The 26130-nt window shown below is 45.6% G+C and overlaps 1 protein-coding gene across 2 annotated transcripts in view; it reads right to left on the bottom strand.

The window, feature by feature from the left end:
* LOC138498021 (latent-transforming growth factor beta-binding protein 4-like) overlaps positions 1 to 26130 on the bottom strand; it is a 743452-nt gene that overhangs the window by 240420 nt on the left and 476902 nt on the right. For both annotated transcript variants that reach the window (XM_069621814.1, XM_069621813.1), the window contains one exon: positions 18477 to 18602. In XM_069621814.1, coding sequence (XP_069477915.1) covers positions 18477 to 18602 — 126 coding nt within the window. The remainder of the gene's footprint in view (positions 1 to 18476; positions 18603 to 26130) is intronic.

Genomic DNA, 26130 nt, shown 5'->3' with positions numbered 1-26130 from the left:
AGGATATAGAGATCCTGGGGACTTTGTTGGAGCTTACTCAGTACTCAGTCTTGGAAGATACTGAAGCCCAGTCAGGTGTGGAAACTGAACCTGAGATAGAGTCGAAAGTCTGCGATCAAATTGTGAATGGGAAGGATCGAAGGAATGGCGTTGTAGTTACCATGGGATATCCATTAATCCATTCTGACCCAGTTTTTCAGACATTGGAACAAAAAAGATTGGGTCTACATATTCCTCCACAAACTATAACGAAGTATAAACAGGTTAGTGTCAAGACCCCACGACAAGTAATCTCGGAAGGAAAGACTGTAGTATTGGAAAGATTACCATCTACGAGAGGTCGGCCTATATTGAAACATAAAAAAGTTATTTTGTATCTATACTTCCCTTAAGAAATAGTTGTTCAACAGATATTGATCAGGTGGAGTTCTGTCAGGATGGAAAACTGGATGCAGTTTTAATTACAAAATAAACACTTTTGGCAAACACACGGCACAACTTAAGAAAATTGTCAATAAATATTGGCATATCGCACGCCTGAACCTACCAGACGAGCACCCCCCCAGGTTCACTTACAAACGTGCCAAAAACATAAAAGAACACCTGGTACACTCCCTTTATCAACCAGATACAATGTACAGTAGTTCTCGCACACTCCGCCCATTACAAGGTCACCATCCATGCGGCAGTTGTGTCTCCTGTAAATTCACCAGGAAGATGAAAGTCAAAACGTCATTTACTGTATCTAGTGCCCCTGTTGCCTCAGGTACATAGGCCAAACCACGCGGACAGTTAGCACACGCATCTCGGAACACTGCTCAAAAATTAGATGCAAAACCCTGACAGCCCCCTTAGTGGAGCATTACCTGACCATGAACGACACCCCAACGACATCTTGTGGTGGGTGGTGGAGAGAATCAAAGGTGGGCCTGATATTCATTACAGACTTTTGAAAAAAGAATCTAGGTGGATTCACCGCCTAGACACATAGCACCATGGTCTAAATGAGATCTTTCAGCCTCTTCTTTAGATTATTCACTTCATGAGGTGACAGCAGCCCGGACCATTTTAAATGCCTCCGTGGCCATGTGTATTGTGGGACATACGTTCCACACACAAGTGCAGCGGCACATTGCACCCTGTCATCAATGGCCCCCCCGCCCTAGCCTGCCTTGCCCCACCTACCCCGCCTAAACCCTCCCAACCCCCCGCTGGTTTTTTCACACAGAACTCCATGTGTATATTGAACTCCAGATACACACTACCATATGTAGGGGTCCTTTCTTCGTAATCACAACTAACCTGCCATGACGGACGAACATTTGGTTTCCCCTGATGCAGCGTTCTACAAGCCACAGACCTGTGCCCCGCACGGGTCGCCATGGTGATCCACAAGACAACAAGCCTCCGTGATCGCGCGGCCGCACCCGCACCGGACTACACTTCCTGGTCCCTCATGATTGGCCCGCGTCAAGGAACCTCTCGCTCCACGCACGCGCGGTCACTAGGGACGCTGCCATTTAGACACCAGCTCCCAGCGCTCGCGCACGCTCTGAGAACCTTCAGCAGCTGTCCACGCAAGCCGTCCAGCGCGCTTTTCCCTGTTCTGATGTTGCATCTGGGCAGAGCCTCCAGTACAGGTACCGTACCCCTTTCCCGTGTCTAATCTCCTGCGGGATCCTAACACGAGTCGGGTGTCGTCCTTGAAGATATTAGATACATTTTCCTCCAATGGATAAAATGCCCAGACCCGCAAGGCTAGTGTCTAGGGTTTGGCGCACTATTCTTGCTTTATGGCACACCACTATTGCTACTAACGCTAGATGCACAAGTCCGCATTAACACTTCACAGCGCTCTCCACGCGGGATTCTACATTTTCACCTCGCGTGGAGATTTCTCCATGAAGACACAGTCTGCAATTATTTATAATTTTTGCTTTTGAATTTCTGTATTTTTTTTAACACAGTGAGCGTTTTGTACATTTTCTTGACTCCTCGTTTGGATCTGCCACTTAGCAGACCAACCTTCTCTACCAAACTTGTGGACCAGCCTAAATACCTGAACCGGTCCAATTAAACAATTGCCTTTGAGCATTGTTCTATTGCAAGGGTACATCTATTTGTTTTCATGCTATACTTCCCGGCTCAGTACCCTTGCTGCATTGAGCCCAACCCTACTACCCCACGGGGTTTTTCTTGTTACTAACTTAGGCAACCTGGTTGCTTTAGGGTCCCCTTTAAATCACATTAGGACTTAGGTCTGTATGACCACTAACTGTAGTCCTTTGCCCTTTTTTCTTCTTTGATACTGATTTTTCTCTCCCAAGCCTAACCCCCCTTTCTCGGTTCTCGACCACTTTTGAGGCTTCTGAGTACCTGGACCACTCCGCAGAGCGTGACATCATTTACTTATTTACTCTTTTCCTTATCTTGGCATGGTAGAAAGTCAGTCCCTGAGTTTCACAGACCAACATATCCATGGTACTATCTCTGGTCCTTCTTTCTTTGACCCTACTGCCACAAACCCCCCAGTAAGAACATCCAACACAGCGGAGAGCATTTTACGCCTCAAAAAGAAATGCTTCCGTACAGAACTTCATGCACATTTTCTGAGGGAGTATTTGAAAGCCAATATCATCCCAAGTGGATTGATTGTTAGAAATACCCCATGCCTTTTCCTGGACGATAAGGAATATGTGACAAACTTTAGGTACGTCGCAACTAAGTGCAGTCGGGACCTGATGGTTTTAACCATTACCACAGCCCAACGCATTAGTAGCAGAATTCAGAAAGATCTAGATCTGGAGGAAACTACCTTTATTACTAACGCTGCTGTTACCAAGGCTAAAAATCAACGTGCAGATCTTAATAAACAGTTTGAAGATTCTAAATCTACAACATTAACTAGAAAGACAAAGAAGTTACAGAAGGATATCAAAGAATTCCAACTGGAAGTAATTTACCCATACATTACTGATAATTATATTTCTGATCTTAATCAAGGGACAGCACCAAGCAACCCGAACGCTAGACCACAGAGAAACCGCCATAGAGGCGTTACTTTCTCAGGCTCAAGCAGCAGGTCGTCCTCTGACGATCAGTCTAGGCGACAACAAGGACGCCAGCAGGCAAGTTTTGCATATTCCCCGCAACCTCCACCTCCTTTATTTCGTTTTTTAGGTGGAGGTTTTGGCAACCCCCAATGGGTGCAACCACAATGGGGATTCCTCGCACGCGGAGGCAGGGCAAACCTACGCCGGCGCCGACAGAGGTATTGAACCCCTCAGCCAATGCTCAAACTACTCCTGTCTTTAATCTAGCTCAAAGTGACCTCTCTGAATCCGAATTATCTATACTATCTAAAGGCTTATCTTTCGTACCAAGATCCTCTACAGACTGGTACGATTCGGAAATGGAGATACGTACTTTTCTCTGTAAAGTGAGATTGAGAACCTTTTTTCAAGAACATGACTTGGGTGCAGAAGATGACAGAGATGACACTGGCCTTCATTTGCCCTCAACTTTCACCCCATCAGACAGTCAAGTCCCCCATGACCTTCTCACCTTCGAAAGATGCATCCTAACGGACCTTGATCGCTTAAAAACCAGAACCATGCGAACTAGACACAATCTCACCGCAGCAGAGAGAAGAGCATTGACATCACTACAGAACAATAAAAAAATTGTCATTAAGCCCTCAGACAAGGGAGGGGGTGTAGTGATAATGAGCAGTAAACAATATAAGGACATGGTACTTCTGCTACTTAATGACAGGGACAGCTACAGCATTCTTCGCAAAGACCCAACAAAGGATCTTTGCCAGGAAATTAGTGACGCCGTTGTCTATGCAGAAGAAAGAGACTGGATTTCAGAAAAGGAGGCAGCCTTCCTGAGCAGACAATCAGGGAGAACCCCTTGTTTTTATGCCCTAACAAAAATACATAAAGACCCATTGAATCCGCCTGGCCGCCCGATTGTATCCGGCTCCGGATCCATTCTGGAGCCTCTTTGCAAGTTTGTAGATCATTTTCTACAACCCATCAGCATACAAACACGCACATACCTAAAGGACACAACACACACCATCTCAATCTTTGAAGGCCTTACTTTTGACCCCACAGATCAGCTTTTGGTAACGATGGACATAAAGTCTTTATACACACACAAATATTCCCCAAGCTGAAGCTATTGAGTGTGCTCGGGAGTGGATGTCTGCTGACCCGAATCCCCACAAGACTCTGATTAATTTTGTACTCGAACTTATGGAGATTGCATTATGCAAAAACTTCTTCACCTTCGATAATGTAATATACTTGCAGACCAAAGGAACTGCTATGGGTGCGGCATTTGCCCCCAGCCTAGCAATACTGTATATGGCCAAATTCATGAACGACTACATCTTCTCAGACCTTAACCGATGGCAGGCGCAGATTAACAATTGGTACCGATATATTGACGATGTAATCATCATATGGACGGGCACTGACATTGAGCTCAAGACATTCTGGACATGGCTCAATACTTGCAATCGGGATATTCAATTCACCATTGACCATAGCGATGCCGAGATTAACTTCTTGGATTTAATAATCAGACACAAAGAGGGTTCCCTACAATGTGACATCTACCGGAAACCTACAGACAGGAATACTCTCCTTCATTACACCAGCAATCACCCAGCCCACACAAAGGATAATTTGCCTTACGGACAATTCCTCCGTATTCGGGGGAACTGTACCTCGGTCGTGGACTACAAAGATCACGCAGAAGCCCTGTCTACTCGCTTACAAGCCAGAGGCTATCCGAAAAGACAACTCGCACAGGCCAGGAAACGGGCACGCAAATCCAATCGTCCAATCGGGATAACCTCATCCATCTGGAGCCGGAAGATTCCCCTCCCACTGAGAATCGCATTACATGTGTGGTCACTTTTGGCAAACAAACGGCACAATTTAAGAAAATTGTCAACAAATATTGGCATATCGCACGCCTGAACCTACCAGACGAGCAGCTCCCCAGGTTCGCTTACAAACGTGCCAAAAACACAAAAGAACACCTAGTACACTCCCTTTATCAACCAGATACAGTGTACAGTAGTTATCGCACACTCCGCCCATTACAAGGTCACCATCCATGCGGCAGTTGTGTCTCCTGTAAATTCACAAGGAAGATGAAAACTTTTTCTATCGGTGAACGACAATGGACCCTTAGAGATCTCTCTAACTGTAAAAGTCAAAACGTCATTTACTGTATCTAGTGCCCCTGTGGCCTCAGGTACATAGGCCAAACCACGCGGACAGTTAGCACACGCATCTCGGAACACCGCTCAAAAATTAGATGCAAAATCCTGACAGCCCCCTTAGTGGAGCATTACCTGACCATGAACCACACCCCCAACGACATCTTGTGGTGGGTGGTAGAGAAAATAAAAGGTGGGCCTGATATTCATTACAGTCTTTTGAAAAAAGAATCTAGGTGTGTTCACCGCCTAGACACATACCACTATGGTCTAAATGAGATCTTTCAGCCTCTTCTTTAGATTATTCACTTCATGAGGTAACAGCAGCCCGGACCGTTTTAAATGCCTCCGTGGCCTTGTGTATTGTGAGACATGCGTTCCACACACAAGTGCAGCGGCATATTGCACCCTATCATCAATGCCCCCCCGACCCTAGCCTGCCTTGCCCCACCTACCCTGCCACCACCCACCCAACCCCCCGCTGGTTTTTTCACACAGAACTACGTGTGCATCTTGAACTCCAGATACACAATACCATATACAGGGGTCCTTTCTTCGTAATCACAACTAACCTGCCATGATGGATGAACATTTGGTTTCCCCTGATGCAGCGTTCTACATACCACAGACCTGTGCCCCGCACGGGTCGCCATGGTGATCCACAAGACAACAAGCCGCCGTGATCGCGCGGCCGCACCCGCACCGGACCACACTTCCTGGTCCCTCATGATTGACCCGCGTCAAGGAACCTCTCGCTCCACGCACGCGTGGTCGCTAGGGATGCTGCCATTTAGACACCGGCTCCCAGCGCTCACGCACGCTCTGAGAACCTTCAGCAGCTGTCCACGCAAGCCGTCCAGCGCGCTTTTCCTTGTTCTGGTGTTGCATCTGGGCAGAGCCTCCAGTACAGGTACCGTACCCCTTTCCCGTGTCTAATCTCCTGCAGGATCCTAACACGAGTCGGGTGTCGTCCTCGAAGATATTAGATTCATTTTCCTCCAATGGATAAAATGCCCACACCCGCAAGGCTAGTGTCTAGCGTTTGGTGCACTATTCTTGCTTTATGGCACCCCACTATTGCTACTAACGCTAGATGCACAAGTCCGCATTAACACTTCACAGCGCTCTCCACGCGGGATTCTACATTTTCACCTCGCGTGGAGATTTCTCCATGAAGACACAGTCTGCAATTATTTATAACAATGTCCTTCAGTTTGTATTCTGAAGGCTATCACTGATTGCTCAGTTTCACCTGTGCCTTCTTCTCTCCTCTTTCCCACTCCTTTGCCTTTTTCTCATTCCCCAGTTATCCTGACTTACCCAGGAACCAATTTAAGCTCCTAGTTGGTTGATCGGAAGAATTATCACCGCACGCTTCACCAACTATTTCATGCTACGAATCATTCATTGCCCGATCAACAGGTACTCTTTTGAACTTTCTTCAAAACCTCGGTTATCCACCACTGTGCAATCTTCTTATGACGGAGCATTGTTGCAACATGGTCCTGTTTCTGTTTTCCTCATACACTATTGCGTTTCTTTTTACCCGCTACACAGCACCATGATGTAGAGTTCACCCTCCTTAGTAAGGGTCTGCAGCTCCCAGCAGGACCAAGCCAGAGGAGGTCCCCTGCTCAGCCCCTGGCCTCCTAGTGAATCAGAACCGAGAACTTGGGATTTAAAGCACCTGCAGGTAAGCTGCCAGCACGGTGTTTCGAGTACTTGTGTAGTTTTTCCTTATGCTCCATAATTATACTCACTGGAGTTCTTTATAAACATTACAGGGTCGCCCCCACGGAGCCCGGATGAAGGCGGACACAATTTTATGCATTTCTGCCGAAACGTGATACGAGCTGGGAAGACCTGTGTTGTAAGGTTCCCAGTTGTACCAGATTCTGTACCTTCAGTCTCTGCCACGTTGGCCTAAAAGATATCTTGTTTTCCCTATGACCCTGGAACATCTATTTGTCACAATTAGAAGGAATACAAAATATAAACAGGAAATCTCCTATGAATGAGGACATTCTTTTGAAATTTGTGTAGCTCTTTAGCCCCTCCTGTTTCTATTTAATTTTTCAATTTGGATTTATTCACAAAAAACACCTACTGATCTACATTAACATGTATACTGTCATATAAGAATGAAACTATTGAAATCCATCTGTATACTAATCATACAGGATTTTATGCTCATCTTGTTGTATATATTACACTTTTCTTTTGTTATTTGATGTCGTTATGAATTATTATTGTTTTTGCACATGTATGGTGTATCTCACAGCATTTATAATCCATGCACTATATGTTAGCCTGTAAGAGCAAATACATTTTTGCTTTTGAATTTCTGTATTTTTTTTAACACAGTGAGCGTTTTGTACATTTTCTTGACTCCTCATTTGGATCTGCCACTTAGCAGACCAACCTTCTCTACCAAACTTGTGGACCAGCCTAAATACCTGAACTGTTCCAATTAAACAATTGCCTTTGAGCATTGTTCTATACAAGGGTACATCTATTTGTTTTCATTTATTACAAATTAAATCAGAAATGGTTAATCATGTTCTTCTCCATCAAGCTGTTGCAATCTCTGGCACATGAATGGAGAGAGGTTTCTAGATCACAACCTCTAGAAATTGCATTACAATTTCAAAAAGCCCCAAAAGCTTATACAAGAATGGAGTAACCATTATTGGAACCTTTTGTCCCCCTGCAGATTACAAGATCCTGTCATGCAAAGTGGGAGAGAATGGTGACCAAGAAAGGAGTTAACTCCTTGGGTGAAGATGACCAAGAGGACTGGTCATGACTTCCATGTCTGCTGGCAAGCAACTGCCCAAAAATAAAAATAACAAACAGATTCCAAGATAGCAGATTATTGGGTTCCATGTGTTAATACCCCGGCAAAAATATCACCATACAAAAATATTGCCATATTTATATGGCAATATTAAGGCATGGAACCTGCAGGGGTCACCCCTGCAACCTCCGTATTATTTTAAAAGGAGTGGGGGCCACGCCCTCTCCCAAAAAACCCTAATACCATCCCCACTAAAAATATTGCCTATGGCCGTTCCCGATGACCATATATAAGGCAATATTTTTGGTGGGGATAATATTACCTGACACCCATTATTGTCTCATGGAAAAGACTCTAATTTTGTACTAGGGGTTTTACTCATTTGTTCCAAGTTGGAAGCAAAGTGCTTAAATTAGCTGATGTGGCAATGTTTCAAGAGACCTAGCTAATATCTAATCTAATATCTATAGATGGCTTTACAACCCTGTTATCTCCAGCGTATAAGGGGCTGACGGGAACTCAATCAATTAATACACTGAAGTTGTAATTTACAAATTGGTTGAGAGGGTGTAGACATGCAACTCTGCAGAGCGATGCAGAGAACGTGCTAGCAGCCCTCTCTATGAAAAGAATACATGAGATCTGTAGTCTGCTAAAACACGGAGAGTCCACCCAAATGGCTTTTCAATCTAACCCAATATCTAATGATATTTGGGTGCGCCATTTTATAAACATCTTTACGGATGAGAGTTATATGGGTTACTGTAAAAAGCATCCAGTTGTATCTGATTGGGATCTGAATTTTGATAGAGACAATATACTCTACCTGATAAACAAGAGTAGCTCATCAAGAGCCCCGGGTCCCGATAGGAATTCAAACGCTATGTTGAAACTATTTCCTGAGTGGTGGGCTGATATTTTGACATTAATATTTAGACACATTCTGGCCTTCAAGCAAAGTTCCCAGTCTTGGAAGACTGTGTTTATTATTCCAATTTTTATAAAAGGTGACTGTACAGCTCCTGGCAATTATCGCCCTATTGCTTTACTGTAAACTCCTAGTAAAATACTGCTTGTTTATTACTTCCGAAACATCTAGACTGGGCAACTCAGGCAGGCATTTTAGATCTAAATCAGTCAAAGTTTGTTAAGGTGGTTCGAACATCACTGAATGGTTTTATTCTCTCTTTTTTTAAAGCTTGAGTATCTTTTTCATATTTGTCTTTTATAAATGTTCAGTTTGCGTTCAACAGCATCAATAGGGGACTGCTATGGACACAATTAATGAAATGGGGTTGTCACACTTACTGTGTTGAGATTCTAATGAGATGGTGCAGCAAGACATCTATTAGAGTTCGCTTAAATGTGGATGGAGAATTGTCTTCATCAATTCCAACCCAGAGAGGCCTACAACAAGGATGCCCTTTGGCACCATTATTATTTAACTTGTTTTTTTCGGACCTTCATATATATTTAGAAAAAGCAGCTGCATTTCCACCTAGAATTGGGTCTTTCCCAGTCCAGTGGTTATTATATGTCGACAATCTTGTTTTATTAGACCAAACTAAGATTGGTCTGCAAAGACAATTAACAGCTTTAGAGTTATATTCAAAAGAAAATGGCTTAAAATGAATATTCTGAAGTCTTATGTAATGAGGCGTCTGCCTAATCTGGGAACGAACAAAGTGAACTTTAGATGGTGCCTCTCTAACCAACCTCTTATATTTGTTAAACTATAATCGTTATTTAGGATCCCTATTTAATAATAAGAAACAAAATCTCCCCATCATTTTGAATTTAACACTGAGAGTAAAAGCCTTGGCAACTCAAGGCCTAGCAGTTCATAAAAATGTTGGCCATTTTTCAGTATGCCCTGCAATCATATTCTATAAGCAACATTTTTGTGCAATATTGTCTTATGGAGCAAATGCCTTATTTTCTCAATCAGAAATTGATTGGCAATACATAGGGGGTGCCGCTTGGAAGAAAATCTTGGTCCTCCCAAAATGTTTTCTATGTCGATCATTCAGTTTGAGTTAGGTTTGATCTCATTACTAGCTATAACTCAATGGAAAAAAGATATCATTATATAGAAAAATATTGTTAGCTGTTCCAAATCCACCATTTTCTAAATGGAAACATGCATTAGATTTAAATCAAAATTGTATATGGGAATTATGGCGAGCTGATTGTAAGCTAATTATGGAACAGGCTGTTATTGGTTTGGATCTTTTTAAACTAATCCCATGAAAGCAAAAGAGAAATTGTGGAATTATGATTGGATTCGAACACAGAATTTATGTAAGAAATATAACGGTTTTGCTAATTTTGTGGGATTATCCAACTCTTATAACATTCTACCAAAAGATCTGGGTAAATTCCCAAATATTGTTTATAGATCAACCTTTATGTGTATACGCTTTAATCTTCTCCCAACTAGGGAAGTGATGGGATCTAGAGATAAAACTCTTACCTATAACTTTTGTCAATTTTGTGGGGCATAAATGGAAACTATTCCGCATCTATTGATTGCCTGTTTTAATCTAGCAGAACTGAGAGCTACTTACTTCGATAAGTTTATAGGAGAATTTAGTATTTTTACGTTGGAAAGTGGTGGTTAAATCTCTTTAGTGGGGCTTATACCGCTTAGACGATAGCTACAGTAGCTTAAGTAACTCGTTTAATGTATAGGCTGAGGAGAGGTTTATTTTAGTAATGACTGATTGTTAGTTGCTAAACTTTTCTGGGCCTTTTAACTTGAAGCTTTTTAGGGTTTTTGTCATTTTTTAATTCTGGAATTTTACAACTTGCAATTTTGTAACTTTGCAATTTTGTTGAAAATTGTATTTGAATTGTAAGAAGATTTAAACTGTCTAAGATATAAATCCATAGTCTTCAAAACAGGTCCATCACTTATGTTAGCCATCCCAGATGGCTACACGATATCTAAGCAAGACAGAGATGGAACTCGAGGCGGAGGTATCACCATAATATCCAGAGTAAGCCTCTCACTGAGACTAGCCCCCCTCATAAACCTTGCAATCTTGTGAAATCCTCACGGCCAAACTCCCCCTACCCAACTCACAGTCACTTACTATCCATTTAATCTATAGACCACCCAGTCCTCTTGGGACTTTCGAAGAGGATATGTACAGCATACTAGCCAACAACCTTAAAACAACCTCACAATTATTACTATTAGGTGATTTTAACCTAGGCTTTAATGACCCAGCAGACAAGCATGCCCTTGAAATAGCCAACATTATTACGGCATTAGGTCTGTCACAAAAAATGAACAAGCCTACCCATATCAAAGGGAGAACCCTAGATTGGGTAGCCAACTATAATTGCACCGCCACCATCACTTCCATTTCGCCATTAGTGTTGACAGATCACTCCCTTGTGTCCTTCATATTATCAACAACCAGATCACCTCCCATGGCCGCCCAAACTGTCCCACCTTGCCCAACCAGAAATAAAAAGAATATCACTGTGGACGAAGTGATCCCTGCCATTCTCCCCACACTAAACCCACTGCCTGACGACCTAGACCCTGGCACCATGGTCCATGAATGTAATAAAATTATGCTCACCACATTGAATAAGATCGCACCACTCAAACTGAGACCAAGTAAACCCAAAGCCCACTTAAACAAGTGGTTTAAACCACAATTAAAGGACCTACGCCTCCTAAAAAGAAAATGTGATTCTTCCTGGAGATTATGCCCCCCCAATGAGAACAAAGTCAGTTTAGCTACAATCTCCATGCAAGGAGGTAAAAACCTTAGGCTTTTACCTCGACTCGACTATGTCCTTTGACAAACAAGTGAAATCTCTGGCCTCCACTACTGCTTACACTTGTAAGCTTATCAGGGCAGGTAAACCATTCCTGTCAAATAACAGCTGCATGATCTTGGCAAGAGCACTAGTACTATCCAGGTTAGACTATTGTAACGCCCTATACAGTGATGCTAACAAAGCTATCATCCAGAGGTTACAAACCCTTCAAAATAATGCCTTAAGATCGGCACTAGGTATAAACAAAAGAGAACATATCTCTGCTATTAGTAGGCAATACGAATGGCTCACCACCCACAATACAATCTTGCTAAAAACTGTCTCCTTGACCCACAAAGCGCTAAATAATGCTGCCCCAAGCTACCTCTCAGACAGATTAAAGAGAAGAATGACCATCAGGCCGACAAGAACTGGTAATGCCAATTGCCTTGTGGTGGCGATATACAGACTTACCAAGATTGGCGGTAATAGCTTCCCTGTGAAGGCTACTAAATTCTGGACTTCCGTGCCTCACGAGCCTATAGTAGACCTACCTTACTTACACTTCAGAAAAACTATATCAACCTGCTCATCTCCACTGACCAATAGCTCGCTCTCCTCTCACTCTACTTAGTTCCAGCTCTCCTATATTTATACTGTTTTTTCTAAGACCTGTTTGTATATACTTACACCTGTCATTTTTTCACTTGTATTCATACCTGTAACTATATTGTATACCTTGTTTGATTGTAATAACTTGACCTACTTGTAACCTTGTAAGCTTACTGCTGCGCCCTGTCACCTTCGGGTTTGGCGCGCATTAGAAATAAATAAACAAACAAACAAACAAACAAACAAACAAACAACTATACCCTAACACATTACTGAAGCCAAAAGTATTTTATTTCTCAATGACATCTGGATGTACCTGACCACAGGCAGATCAGAATGGCAACTATAGATGAGGAGGTGATGCAGTGAAGGATTGTGCTGGTTGCATACACCGGAGAGCCAATAAGACTTCACAGCTGCAATGTTAAGTCTCTGTCTGAGCTGTGGGTACACCAAGTGATGTGTTTGACATCAACAATGAAGGTGGGGTGTTTTCTTCCAGAGAAGCAGACCAGTGATCATGTGGGTTGCAGACACCAGATCACCTTTTGTTACGTGTAATGTTAAGATCTGCTAGAGGTGCAGGAAAGAGTCATGTGCATAAGCAGAGGGGAATTTTACAGATCTCACAAGGTACTGTAAAACTGTGCTCCCCAAGGATGAAGGAGGTTCTGTTAGGAAGGTCTTAATAATGACTTAATGTATCTTACTGACTCTCCTGTATGAACCTCATTGTGTAAAACCCTAAAAAGACCCAGAGGTTTGGGAGCCCGGGACCCTAATTCTGGGCTATTGATACTCTGCCAGTTTTCCTATTTCTGCATAGCTGAATGGAAGTAAAGCCTGACTCTGCCTTTGTTGCCTAGGTTGCTTATTGGATTAATGGTTGACCGGGTTGCCACAACTGTTTAACAGGCCTATCACACCTTCTTCATGTGTGACCCGAGGGGGTCTATCATATTGCAAATACATTTCAGGGAAGTAGAGTTTCTGATTTGTTCTCATGATCAGTACCTTCCTCAGATGTTTCAATGTCCTGTTAAATCTTTCCAATAGTCTGTTGTATGGAGGATTAACATGCACAGGGTCTTGATTAGCCACAGTCTTTTCTTTTCCTCCATGGGTTTTTAAATAAATGGGAATTCGTGTACCATTATCCTTTCCCTTGGGAATCCAGGCTGTGGGTGCTCTTAAGGGGAATGACCCTGGATTTTGAGTAGGAAATCCTTAAGCAAAATCCTTCTAACTCAAAAACATGAGGGTGGGCAATTTTCGTCTTTGAAAAAGGAGCCTCTGCAGGAACCTAATCCCGAGTGATACAAGAATAAAATATAATAAAGTGCCTGTGGGGAACCACTTGGTGCTTCCCATTACCCTACTCCACTACCTATCCCATCTGAAACACAATCCATATGTGCCTATTCAGTGCTATGTTGGAACAACCTACCTCTAATATAAAATGCTACAGGGGCCAGGGGACTGAGATAGCGGCATAGGAAGATGAGATTAGGTGTGTAGCCCTGTAAAACAGCTTTATGTTCCACAAGGAGTTTTTGCTGTTGGGATGAAGATGGCAGCAGAGTGGAGATGTGGCAATCTGTTGTAGTGATAATAACTCCAAATTCATCAGCTATCTTCTCCTAACACCCGCTCAACATGCATAAAAGCAGCTGCCAGTCAGAGTGGGGCACCCTGACAGCGGACGGAGTAGTGGGACTAGCACCCAGGGAATGATGAATGATGATTGAGCCCACTCCCCAGAACTGCTCCTGAGGACTCAGGTTATACTGCAGACCATGATAATCAAAGCAGATGATCTAGTCAGGTGGTCTGCAACCAGCGGCTGTTCAGATGTTTTGGAATACAACTCCCATGATTCCTCACCATTGACTGGGCAGGCTAGGACTGGTGGGATTTGTAGTCCAAAACATCTGGCGAGCCAAGCATAGATCCCTGACCTATCCCCTTACCTTGTGCCTGCCCATCAGTGTACCAATGCCAATTCAAGCTTGCAGAAACATTGCCTGATAAATCTGAGAGACCTGGCTCCCCTACCTGCTTGTCTAAGGAGCACCTGCCTCAACGGGCTTGTCGGTGGTTCCTCCGGGATCTCCCTCCACATGGCATCCAGTCGTCTGCTCACTGTGCAATATGTTAGGAAGTGACCCTTCGGCACCCTATAGCGGGTACTCCATTCTTCAAACGACATCAGCCTCCCACCCTCAAACAGGTCCCTCCATTGTCTTGCACCCCTATTTCTCAAGCCAGATATCCCTATTCTCCTTAGCGCCAAGCGAAGATCCTGGTTTACAGCCCATGGCAGGTCCTCAATATAAAGACTGGACAATTGTAGTTTCCTCAAGAGCTTACTCCAGAGCATTCTCACCACCTGAAATATATTGGTGGCCCCTTTTCCTCCCACCGTACCCCACAGCAGCTCTACCACCTGCCGGTGAGCTGGAAGAGCTCCCAGCAACCCTGCCCGCAGTTCCCCTCTTGCGTCTGTCCACGCCAATATCGCTTGCAGTTGTGCTGCCATGAAATAGAGCTCATAATCTGGCGAGTTGAGACCCCCCTCCACCGCGGATGTCTCAAAGTCGCCAGTGAGACCCTCCTCATCCCTGTATCCCATAGCAGCGCCCCAACCTTTTGGACCAGCATTAAAGAAAATATGTTCTTAAAGCTATAGGGTATATAAGTGAAATAGTAGAGAAGTCTTGGGAGTATAACCATTTTGCAGAGTGCCACCTTTCCCATCAATGATATTGGCAACTTCTTCCCGAATCCCCTATCCCTGACAGTGCTCTGCCGCCGTTATTATATACGAATGTCTCTTCCATATCGTGAAAATATTTTATTCCCAAGTATCTAAATGCTTCCCCCTCTCATATTATCCCCCAATTCGGGAGGGTGGTCAAATCGGGCACTCGCATTGTCCCCAACGGGAAGAGTTAAGATTTATCTTTATTGATACGAAATCCCGACAACACGTGAAAGTTGTCCAAAATCTCTAGCAGCATTGGCATTTATTTATTTATTTGTAATGCATCGGTAGCCCGCAGGCATCAGAGCGCAGAGGGACATGGAAGCACCGGCATTGTTGTTAACGGTGCCGGTGCTTCTGTGAAGACAATGCCGGTAGCGGCTAGAATTCCAAGCAGGTCAGACCTTGTCATAGTCCAGAAAGGGTGCCGTTACGCTGCTACCGGCGCCCTTACTTCTGGACCACCAGGCTTGCAATGAGGCCCAATATGCCTTACCCCCCCTGCCAGTATTCCCACCTCTCCCATCTCCTTTCTGATTAACCGTGCCAGAGGTTTCAGTGCCATTGAGAACAAGATTGGTGAGACGGGCCAGCCCTGCCTCGTCCCTCTGCCCAGATCCTATCTGCGATGAGCTGGTGAGTTTTGTGTGTGCAGAAAACCAGGTTGGCATCTGCGGTATAAATGAGTGTAAAAAGAATTCCCTAATTTTCAACATTGTGCTGAAAGGAAAGGGGACCATCTAGCAAGTCTCCAGCATTAGAAGGCTGGGTCTCTTAACTGACATGGCGTCTGAAGACATCTGACTTTCAATGGAGGACGTAATGAATAGCTAGAATTCAGAGGGCCCAATAACACACGGCAACTGAGGTGAAATGTGCTTTTGCACTCTACAAGATCTACAGGCGGCTCTGCAAATAATGAAGAGGGACGGCCATCTTTGTCCTGCTCAACCCTAAGGGCCCGATTCATAGAAATAGAGCATAGATCTGCAAAGCCTGTATGCCGAGAAGGGACTCTGCGTGGCCCGTCACGCATATAAAAATCTGCACGCTACGTGTATTCATGGATTTGCTCACGCAAAGTAATTCTATGCGTCAAGTCGCAGCTGGAACGCCGACGAAACCCACACACGCAGAGCCATTCCAGCCATGGAAACAGACCTTTGTGCACTCCACGTGCGCGATGCAATGCACCCTGGAAAAACTGCCTGCAAACCCCCATGAGCATGCATGATGTCCCCCGTAACTATTCACAGCAACCCCTCAACATGCATACCACGTATCGTAGAAGTCATCATTTCCTCCATTTCTGGGCGCGCGATGGACTGCTAGCGGCCTGTCCATCGTAACGCCCACATTTCCCCTTGTTCTTCCACATTTTGCGTGTTCCGTCCTCTACTCTGGTCTATGCAAAGGCCACGCCCATACTCTGAGAGGTGTCTCGAGCAAGGCACTCAGTCGCTCGCAGAGACGCAAAGTCCAGCGCAGTTGTTTCCATGAATCGATAAACTTAGTTTTGCACGCAGTTTGGCACGCCATGTCCCTATTTACCACACAAATAATTCCATGAATCCAGGGCCTTAATGGAGAGTTGGTAGTTATGGCACCACAGAAACGAAAGAGAGAGGAGATATCCCTGGAGAGTACTGTGATTCTGAAGTTTCCTGACCTCAGCTTTGAAAAGCAAAGAACCACAAGACATCCACAAAGAGCTGATCTGGCAAGCAATCCAAGGAAGGCTATAATGCATGGAGTGGCCTATGAGGGGAAACTATTCAGGTTTTGCTAAGGGGATACTGCCCATGATTTCTGGAGATAGTATAGAAAGGGGACTCTGAAAGTAGGATGGCTGCGTGGTTTTGTAAGGGCGGGGTTGTGTGTATGCCAAGAGTAATGCGATGTGCACTGTAAGCAGAGCTTTAAGTGGGCCGGGGACAGCCGGGGCCAAGCCCCGGAAGTCTCCATAAAAGGCTCCTGATCCAGGTCCCAACCTGACTAGTCCTAGCCATGCCGACATCTCGGGCAGCCGTGTAACAGTTACACGGACTGCCTGCAGGTGTCAGCACTTCGGAAGCACTGATTTCTGCAGGCTGCCAGTGTCACCGTGGCTTAGCTACACGGCTGCCAGATGACTCAGAACTCCAAAACAGGAGAAGGGCTCGCATAGCTCTCAACCATTTGTAGTTCAAAGGAGGGTGAAATCACCCGATTTTGTTTTTGGCGGGTGAGACGCCCATTGGAATGAATGGGCGGGCAGGAGGCTTGGCGGGTGAGTCAGCCCTTCACAAGGCGGGTGACACCCACCAAAAGCGTGTGAGTTGAGAGCTATGGGCTCGAGGACCCAGTCTCTCCATTTTTTTCCGAGTAAAGCGTCATCATGCAGCACAAAGCCTTTTAAACGAGGCTTCATGATGACGCTTTACTCAGAAACAAAAGAGGGACTGGGCCCTCCAGCCTCCTCCTGTTTCGGAGTACAACGTCATCATGTAGCAGGTAGCCATTCTGTTTAAGGAGCCTGTAATTTTTAACCACACAGCACCTTAAATAAAAGGGTTACCTGCTGGCTGAGTGAGCTGGGGCACCTTGCCAGTGCGTCCACGCTCCCCTGCTTTCACTAGCCCTCCTTCCCCCACTGGCTAGGGCTCTCACTGGGGTGCCTGGCCTAAGTATGCAAACACTTAGGCCACGCCCCCTACTGAGGGCCCCCACCCCTCGATTTAGCATTCCACTAATCCACTGACTAGCTTTTAATGGAGGAATATTAAAGGGACAGCGGTTTTCAATCCAGCCATTTCTATAAAGTTGCAGCTGCTTTATGAGAGATGAGGGAAAGGGTCTTGAGTTGTCTCTGAAGGACACACCAATAAACATATCTGAAAATAAAATGCACACGAGGATTGTGCCCAGCAGTTAATGCACTCCTTAGCAGTGGTCGAAGTGTGCGAAAGGAAGTAGTGGAACTATGTTCCCAGCTGGCCTGCACCCACTCCCCACAAACCCCATCCCTGTGCCCCCTCCCTCACACAATCCAAACCCCCAAACAAACGCACCTGCTGTTTATGGGAATGTGCAGTGCACTGAAGAGCGAGCTTCAACTTCTTCCTACACTTTTATTTTAAAACTAATCCATTCCAGAACGGTTTCTTTTAAAAATGAAAGTACAGGAACAGTCCAACTTAATTTAAAAAACGTAGAGGAGCCCCTCTCCCAACCGCTCCCGCCCACTTCGACCGCTGCCCTTAGGACCGGACCCTGCTGCCCTCACATGCAGTTCCAGCGCCACTTACCCGCGCAGGAGAGGTCCACGGCCTTGAAGCCAGGCTGGCAGCTGCATTCGTAGCTGCCCAGAGTGTTCAGGCAGGCGTTCCCCAGCTCCCGGCGGCACCTCTCCTCGTAGGAGCACTCGTCCACATCTAAGAGGGATCAGTGGAGAAAGGAGCTATTACAGGGGTGCAATCTGCGTGGTCACGTTTGTTCAATGTACCCCCAATATTACACATACTTCTCAAAGGAATAGGGTGGTTTCATCGCAGGCGATTTGGTCGAATCCAAACCCATCGAATTGCTTTGTCCGCATTTGGCCGTAAATATATCTGTGGGGTGGGTAAGGGTAATAATTAAGGTGGGGGGGATAGGGGACTGCGGGGGAGGTCTCCACCGCATATATTTGCAGCCAAATTGCTAAAAAGAAACATTATTTGATGGATTTGGATTCGACCAAATCTCGTCGATGAAATGGCATCGAGCCCCTCTCAAGCACACACTGGCACAGCAGCATTTGGAAGGCTATGTGGTAGTGCAGCCAGAATGAGGAAACAGGACTGTCGAGCTGTGCACAGGGACCGTCTCACAGTCAGTATGGGATGGCACACACCTAGCTGGTCCTAGGGGGAAGGAACAGCTTACCACACTAAGCGATCATTCACTGCCAGTGTACACACCACATGGCACGCCACCGCCCCAGTCTGGCCATGATAGAGCCAAAGACTCACAGCAAAGTTTACCAAAGTAACACGAATATGCAATGAAACCACAATATTGTCATGGACAATCTGGGGCTGGCCCCTGCACAGGCATGCCAGCACTTTGCACCTGCATGCAATAACACACAGCCATGGACACAGATTCTTAGGTTCACAAAGAGAGAAGCACTTGCGCAAAAGAGATACCAGACAGATACACAGACCAACTCCTAGGAATGGCAGCATACTTCGTTGTACACACACACAGACATACACACAGGCTTGATTTATTTTATTATTTTTATTTTATTTATTATAATACATTCTACTAGGCTTTTTATCAAATATATTTTTCTTAAATTCTTTTTATTATTTTCATAATTGTGGGTCATACAAACAGCATACCCCAACTTCTCCAAAACCCATTACCCCCAACTCCAACATACATGGCAATACAATACAGTATTGTTAAAGAGAAAGCTTGCCAGCACCCAGGGGGGTTCCCAGGTCTGGAAAAGATCTGGGGCTATGCTGATGTCGGAACTGTTGGGACTGGGGGCTAGCTAGCCTTTTGGCTGTAGCTCCTGAGATTCTATCCGGGGCTACAACCAAAAGACCCAGGGCTACGCTAATGTCGGAACTGTTGAGACTGGGGGCTAGCTAGACCTTTGGCTGTAGCTCCTGAGATTCTATCCGGGGCTACAACCAAAAGACCCAGGGCTACGCTAATGTCGGAACTGTTGGGACTGGGGGCTAGCTAGACTTTTGGCTGGAGCTCCTGAGATTCTATCCGGGGCTACAACCAAAAGACCCGGGGCTATGCTGATGTCGGAACTGTTGGGACTGGGGGCTAGCTAGACGTTTGGCTGGAGCTCCTGAGATTCTATCCGGGGCTACAACCAAAAGATCAGGGGCTATAGCCGCCTTGCCCCCCCCCCTAGCAACGCCCCTGCAGCACCACATCAACTTATCCGACATGATCAGTATTCCAACTTCCCTGTGGCAGACATCTTGTGACAGACCAATCTGTGTATTAATAACAGTAGACCTATAACCTTGAGAGGGAGGCCAGTAGTCCAATGGTCTGCTACGTGCTAGTAACGTGGTGGCGTATTGTGTTTCCGAGTGTTCACACATATTCATATAGGCCAACCATTCTCGCAATGTTGGAGCTTTGGATTTCCCCCAAGATTTGGCTACTAAAGTCCTGGAGGCGACCTATGCCATACCAGCAAGTCTTTGTTTGGTTCTAGAACCTGCGTCCATCGCGGCCAGCATCCAGGACTACGGAGAATACTACCGGGAATCGCATAGAATGGCAGACATAGCCACTTTAACCGCTGTCCAGAATGGTTGCAGCAAGGGACAGGACCATGGAACTTGTAAGAAGTCAGCTATGTCAGGAGCGCATCTGGTACATTTAGACAACCTATTCGGATAACATTTGTGTAACCTCGCGGGGGAGTAGTGCACCTGGTGCAGGAATTTGTAATGGGTTAAAGGTAAACGAGAATTCAAGGACAGGGATTTCGTTTGTTGGCAAACCTGCTTCCACTGGGTGTCTGTCAGTGCCCTACCTAGTGCAGACTCCCATGTGAGAGGGGGTGTGTTGGTCTGAGGAAGCCCCTGTGCTCGAATACCCCTATATATAGCAGAAACCGATGATTTTGCAGATGTAGGTGTGGTAATATAGTGCAGCACTGGATAAGTCATTGGAGCTCGTGGGTATTCTGGCCAAACCGCCCTGATTACTTCCTGCAACGGGAATCTAAAAACATTGTTACCATGCCCCATTCACCTCTAGTTTTCAGCACTTCCCAGGTGATCTGGTGCCCATCCACTACGAGATCCCCCAAAGAATCGATCCCCAGCTGAAAAATCTTTTCATGGGTGAGTGGTATACCCCTGACCTTGTATATTGAAAATGGAGAGGTTTAGGGGGTGTCCACCCCGATAATGCTCGCCACTTGAAGTCGTTGGATTTCTGCCTGGCCACTTGTGCGAGGCGGCCGCCACAGCAGACCCCTTACATTGCCCAGGGACACAATCACCCTTTCCAGGGAGACATGTGGATGGTCAGGGGAGGGGACCACCACCAAATAGAGTACTGCAGTCGGGATACACCAACCCCCCCAGTTCATAGGGCAAGTTCAGGACGTCATATGATACCCTAGCCTGTTTACCTGCCCAAATTAAACGTGTCATTAACTTACGTATCCTGGACCAGAAGCTAGAGGGAGGTCAGATTGGGGAATTGTTGAATATGTATAAACATTTCAGCAGAATAACCACCTTAGCTAAGGACATCCTGGCCGCCTGCGAAATGAAATGGGTAGCAGGCTCCATGTTTCAACTCTATGTTCCAGGAGTGCTAAGTCTTTCAGGTAATTATTCTTAAACAAATCCGTCGGAGAGCTGGTAATGTGTATACCCAGATATCGCATGCCCCAAGGGCACCATCTAAAATCTTTACCAATATCATCCTGACGGACTGCAGCAGACAGGGGTAACACCTCGGATTTAGACCAATTGAGCTACAGTCCGGAGATGTCACTGTACTGTTGGGTAGCTTGTATAACAGGTTGTAAGTTTTCCCTAGGCTGTTTTAAATACAGCAACATATCGTCTGCATAGAGTGATACAATAGATGTCTGAGAATTAACCTTAACACTTAGATATACATGGTACTCCCTAAGGTAGCATGCAAGGGGTTTGATGGCGAGGGCAAAAAGGATAGGCTTGTTTGTGTATACCGCAGCTCTGGGGCCATATATAACAGATGGGCCCAGTGGAGATAAGCAAGACCCAAGCCAGAGCGTCTCAGGACTTCAAATAGAAAGGGCCACTCCACTGAGTCAAGGGCCTTTTCTGCATCAAGAGCAGCACCTACAATGGCAATTTCAGGGTTAACGTTGTGCATGAGTGTAAATAGTCCCTGTAAGTGGTTCTGCGTGGACCTGCCAGGGATGAGGGCCACCTGGTCTGAAAGGTGCAGGGCAGGCATATGCGGGAGGAGACGACCCGCTAACATTTTTGCTAAGATTTTATTATCTGTATTAATTAGGGATATCGGTCTGTACGACGAGCACCTTAAGGGGTCCTTATTTGGTTTCAGCAATATCGTCACAATAGCCGTTTTGGTGGATTCAAATAGAATAGCTGAGGTGAAGGCTTCTCCATACATGCAGCTTATATGTGGGACAATTAGGTCGATATATTCCTTATAGAGCTCCACAGCGAGCCTGTCTATACCCAGTGCTTTACCATTAGGGAGGGAGAGAATGGTAGTGCAAATTTCTTCCTCCACCGGAGGTTCCTTCAATTGTTCCTCCAGTGCCGGGTCGAGCCATCCCAGGACCATATGGTCCCGATATTGTGATATGGAATCATGCCCAACAAGTAGCTGTGACGTGTACAATTGTTCATAATATTTTTTGATGGAGGCCCCATCCGGACATTCGATCTCAACAATATCCGTGGGTTGATGCTCTTGTTTAATCGCCCGCACCAGTGTGTGGCTAGGACGATTCCCCCTCCCCATATGCCGCTGCCCTGACCCCCAGAAATCTCTCCTCCTGTTTCAAGAGGAGATGGAATTCCTCCTGCTTTGCCCTAAAGGACTCCCGAATCGAGGGGGCGTTGTGTATGCCTTGTTGTACTTCCAGATCTTTAATTTTCCGATCACTACCAGAGATCGACCTACGGATAGTCTTCAACACTCTACCCTCTATAGACATGCAACATCCCCTGATATACACTTTGAAGGATTCCCACAATAGTCTATTATCGGGGACAGAACCTACATTATTTAAAAAAAAGGTTTGTATGTCCTGCCTGATGTTCTCGCAGAAAAGGACCTCTTCTAATGCACAAGCCCTAAACCGCCACCTCAGGCACTTGGAGGCTGTGGGGGACAAGAGAAGAGGACCTTCACTGGGGAATGGTTTGAAAGTGAGCATGAAAGGATCTTTGCATCTGCGATAGCATGGAGCCAGTTTGAGGTGACCATGCCGTAGTCTATCCTGGAAGAGATACCATGGGCCCCAGAGTAAAAGGAGTATTCCCCAGTGGTGGGATGCTGTAACCTCCGAGCGTCATATAGTCAGTGATATTCTGTGATGTTCAGCCATTTAACCACAGCCCTGGGCAAAATGGTCTGTTGTGTAATGGATCTATCACGGGTCTTCGACAAGGCCACATTAAAGTCTCCTGCCCATATGATGTCGTAGCCTGAGAACCTATGAAAAAACTCAGTTGAATCGATATTCGGCCATAAATGTTTATAATGAGAACTCAGAGACGCCAAACCTCCCCGGCTAGGAGAAGGAAACGGCATTCCACATCACAGATCTGTTCATGGAGTTTAAATGCTAGCGATCTGTGTATATACATAGTGACTCCCCGCGAATGTGTGGTAAATGAGGAGCTGTATCTATGCACACCCAGGCATATTAGGAAGTCTACTATCTGGAGCTAAATGCGTCTCCTGTAAGCACAAGACACCATGATTCTTGGCATAGTTCACGATTAGTCAGGTTTTTTGTGGTTTGTGAAACCCTGTATGTTCCAAGATAGCAGTGAAATACTATCCCCCAACTGCACCTCTTGTGTACACATTATTGCATAGCAACCAAACTACATGTCCATACATTCATACATTGTTCTGCCAGGGAGCCGCGCACTCCTTGAGGGCTCAGCATAATCACACAGTTTCAGAAGTGTGGTAAAGCGGATCTGTGTACTGATATTGCCAACCCAACCCAAACCCCTTCAACATCCCATAACACCAGAAACCAAAACATACTTGCATCACCCCCCATAACAACTCAACTAAAAAAACAACTGAAACACACAACACCCGCCGTGCCTGCGGGAATGGAGAGCTCCGAGCAGCCAACAGGCTCCAGAGGCAATGGGCTCTCCCTGTTAGGCAGATTCCTGTGCAGTTCCCTTAGGGAGCACTACACAAGATTAGGACTACAGGTGAGAGCAATACATCCCTTTTGGTATCAGTCTATACCACAAAGAATTAGTTGGTAGCTGTGGCTGAGCAGTCAGACTTATCTCAAGAGGGAGATGAGCAGTATTCAGGGTTTACACAATAGGGCTTCAGTACTATGGCACAAGGAAACACTGACCAAAGCTTTGTATTAAAACGTAGTTATATATTTATTTTATGCACTTCTAATAAAACACATGTATCACAGTCATCAAGCAAGTTAAATTAAGTCAATGAAAAATATACACACTCCCAAGTTAAATTGTAGACCAAGTGAACCAGAGTGAAAACTGAGCAAAACGGCACAGTGACAACTACACACAAGGGATCCTCTATCAATTCCTCACAAGGGAGGGAAAGCACAAGTTATATAGAAATAGGTTCTTACACACCCTAGCAACACTTCCCATAAGTTTGTGGACCAGTTTAAGCAAGACAGTGTATCAGTATAGCAATACTTAAATGAAAACTGAGCAAAATGGCATATCACAAGGTTTAAACATGGGAAGGAAAGGGTAGTTAAAAGAAATAAGTGCACCACACAGTTCTAGATGAGAATCAATCTAAAGAAGGCAGATCTAACAAATGTAGCCAGAGTCAGTAGGCCTGTGCCAGAGTCAGTGGTACAGGGCAAGGGCCCAGGAGCAAAATGTTCTTGTAGCTGCAGTCAAGTCTTTGGTTAACGAAGTTGAAAAGGTGGATGCAGAAGTTGAAAAGACAATGTTAAGAGAGAGGGGTGGCCAACCCAACAGGTAGGTAAAGGATTTAAAACACCTTTAGTGCTACCGCGAAGAAAGGGCAGCCTGGCAGGACAATGTACCTTTAAATGAAGAAGTGGCTCCTGCGGTGGCGGTTGTTCCTGGTAGATCCTGCAGTTCGGGTGATCCAGCAGAGGAAGAGAGACTCTCGTCGTGGAGGAAGGTTCGAGTTACTGCACTACCCAGGGATGAAACCAGCCGCAGTGCTGCCCGACGAATAAAAGGTATGCTCCTTTAAATCGCGGTCCGGGTGGACTGGTAGCTGGCTATCCGGCCTCCGAGCACAGGGTATGGGAGATTCGACCAAGGCAGGTCTGGGAAGGCGATTGGCAAACTGTTTGGCCCCACCAGCTCAAGGGAAGAAGGCTCTTGCAGGTGAAGATCTTCTCTCGTCGTGTGGAAAAAAGTGGTGAGACGCTGCAGCAGGGCTTCACCGGTGGTTCAGTTGTTGCAGATGTCTTTGGCTTCTCTCCTCTTCGGCTTCTTAGTTCCAGTGGTGATGTCTTGCTCTTCCAGTCCTCAGGACCCTGCTTTTATGCAAAAAGATCCCCATTCATACAGCCTAGCTGTCACTCACACAGTGGAGTGGTCATCTTGGCGGGAGACCCTCCAGCCTATCAGGATACAGTGCGACATGGGTTGCTGAGGCAATCCTGTCCAGGGGTCCTACTCCCCCTCCCACACAATGGACCCACCCCAGACACAGTGGCGCTGAAAGGAGGGCTTCTCGGCAGAAGCCCGCCAAAAGGACGAACAAAGGATCCCCGACCTGGGTTAGGAGTTTAGGAAAGACACGAGAAAGAAGTTATATTAAAGTTCTGGCAAATAAAACCTACTGGAGTAAAGTTAATATAAAAATAAACCGGCGGTATGTTAGAGGCTGTCAGAAAAAGTGGAAGCCTCGAACAATGGGAAAATCCCATAGGGGAATATTCGCGGTCGAATATTTTTGGTAGTAACCACTGCCACCAGCCAGAAACTTTTGAGAGAGGGACTGTACGGTACCCTCTCAAAAATGAACATAGGGGAAAAACTATTAACCCCTTCCAGTACCTCCATAGTAAGATGGGTTGTACTGGTTTAGTTCATAGGATTTGACTAGTAAAGTTAATGGGGACTTCACATGCCCTGGGAGACAGTAGTCAGTCCCAGGGTAGGGAGTCTATGTTTGGGGGTCGCTACGACACCCCTGTGTCACTGCACCGAGGGTGCTGTGTAACAA

The sequence above is a fragment of the Ambystoma mexicanum genome, chromosome 5q (assembly GCF_040938575.1).
Source record: "Ambystoma mexicanum isolate Mex_15411 chromosome 5q, UKY_AmexF1_1, whole genome shotgun sequence".
NCBI classification, from domain to species: Eukaryota; Metazoa; Chordata; class Amphibia; order Caudata; family Ambystomatidae; genus Ambystoma; species Ambystoma mexicanum.
The sequence above is the reverse complement of the archived record's forward strand: the minus strand, read 5'-3'. Positions and strand labels throughout refer to the sequence as shown.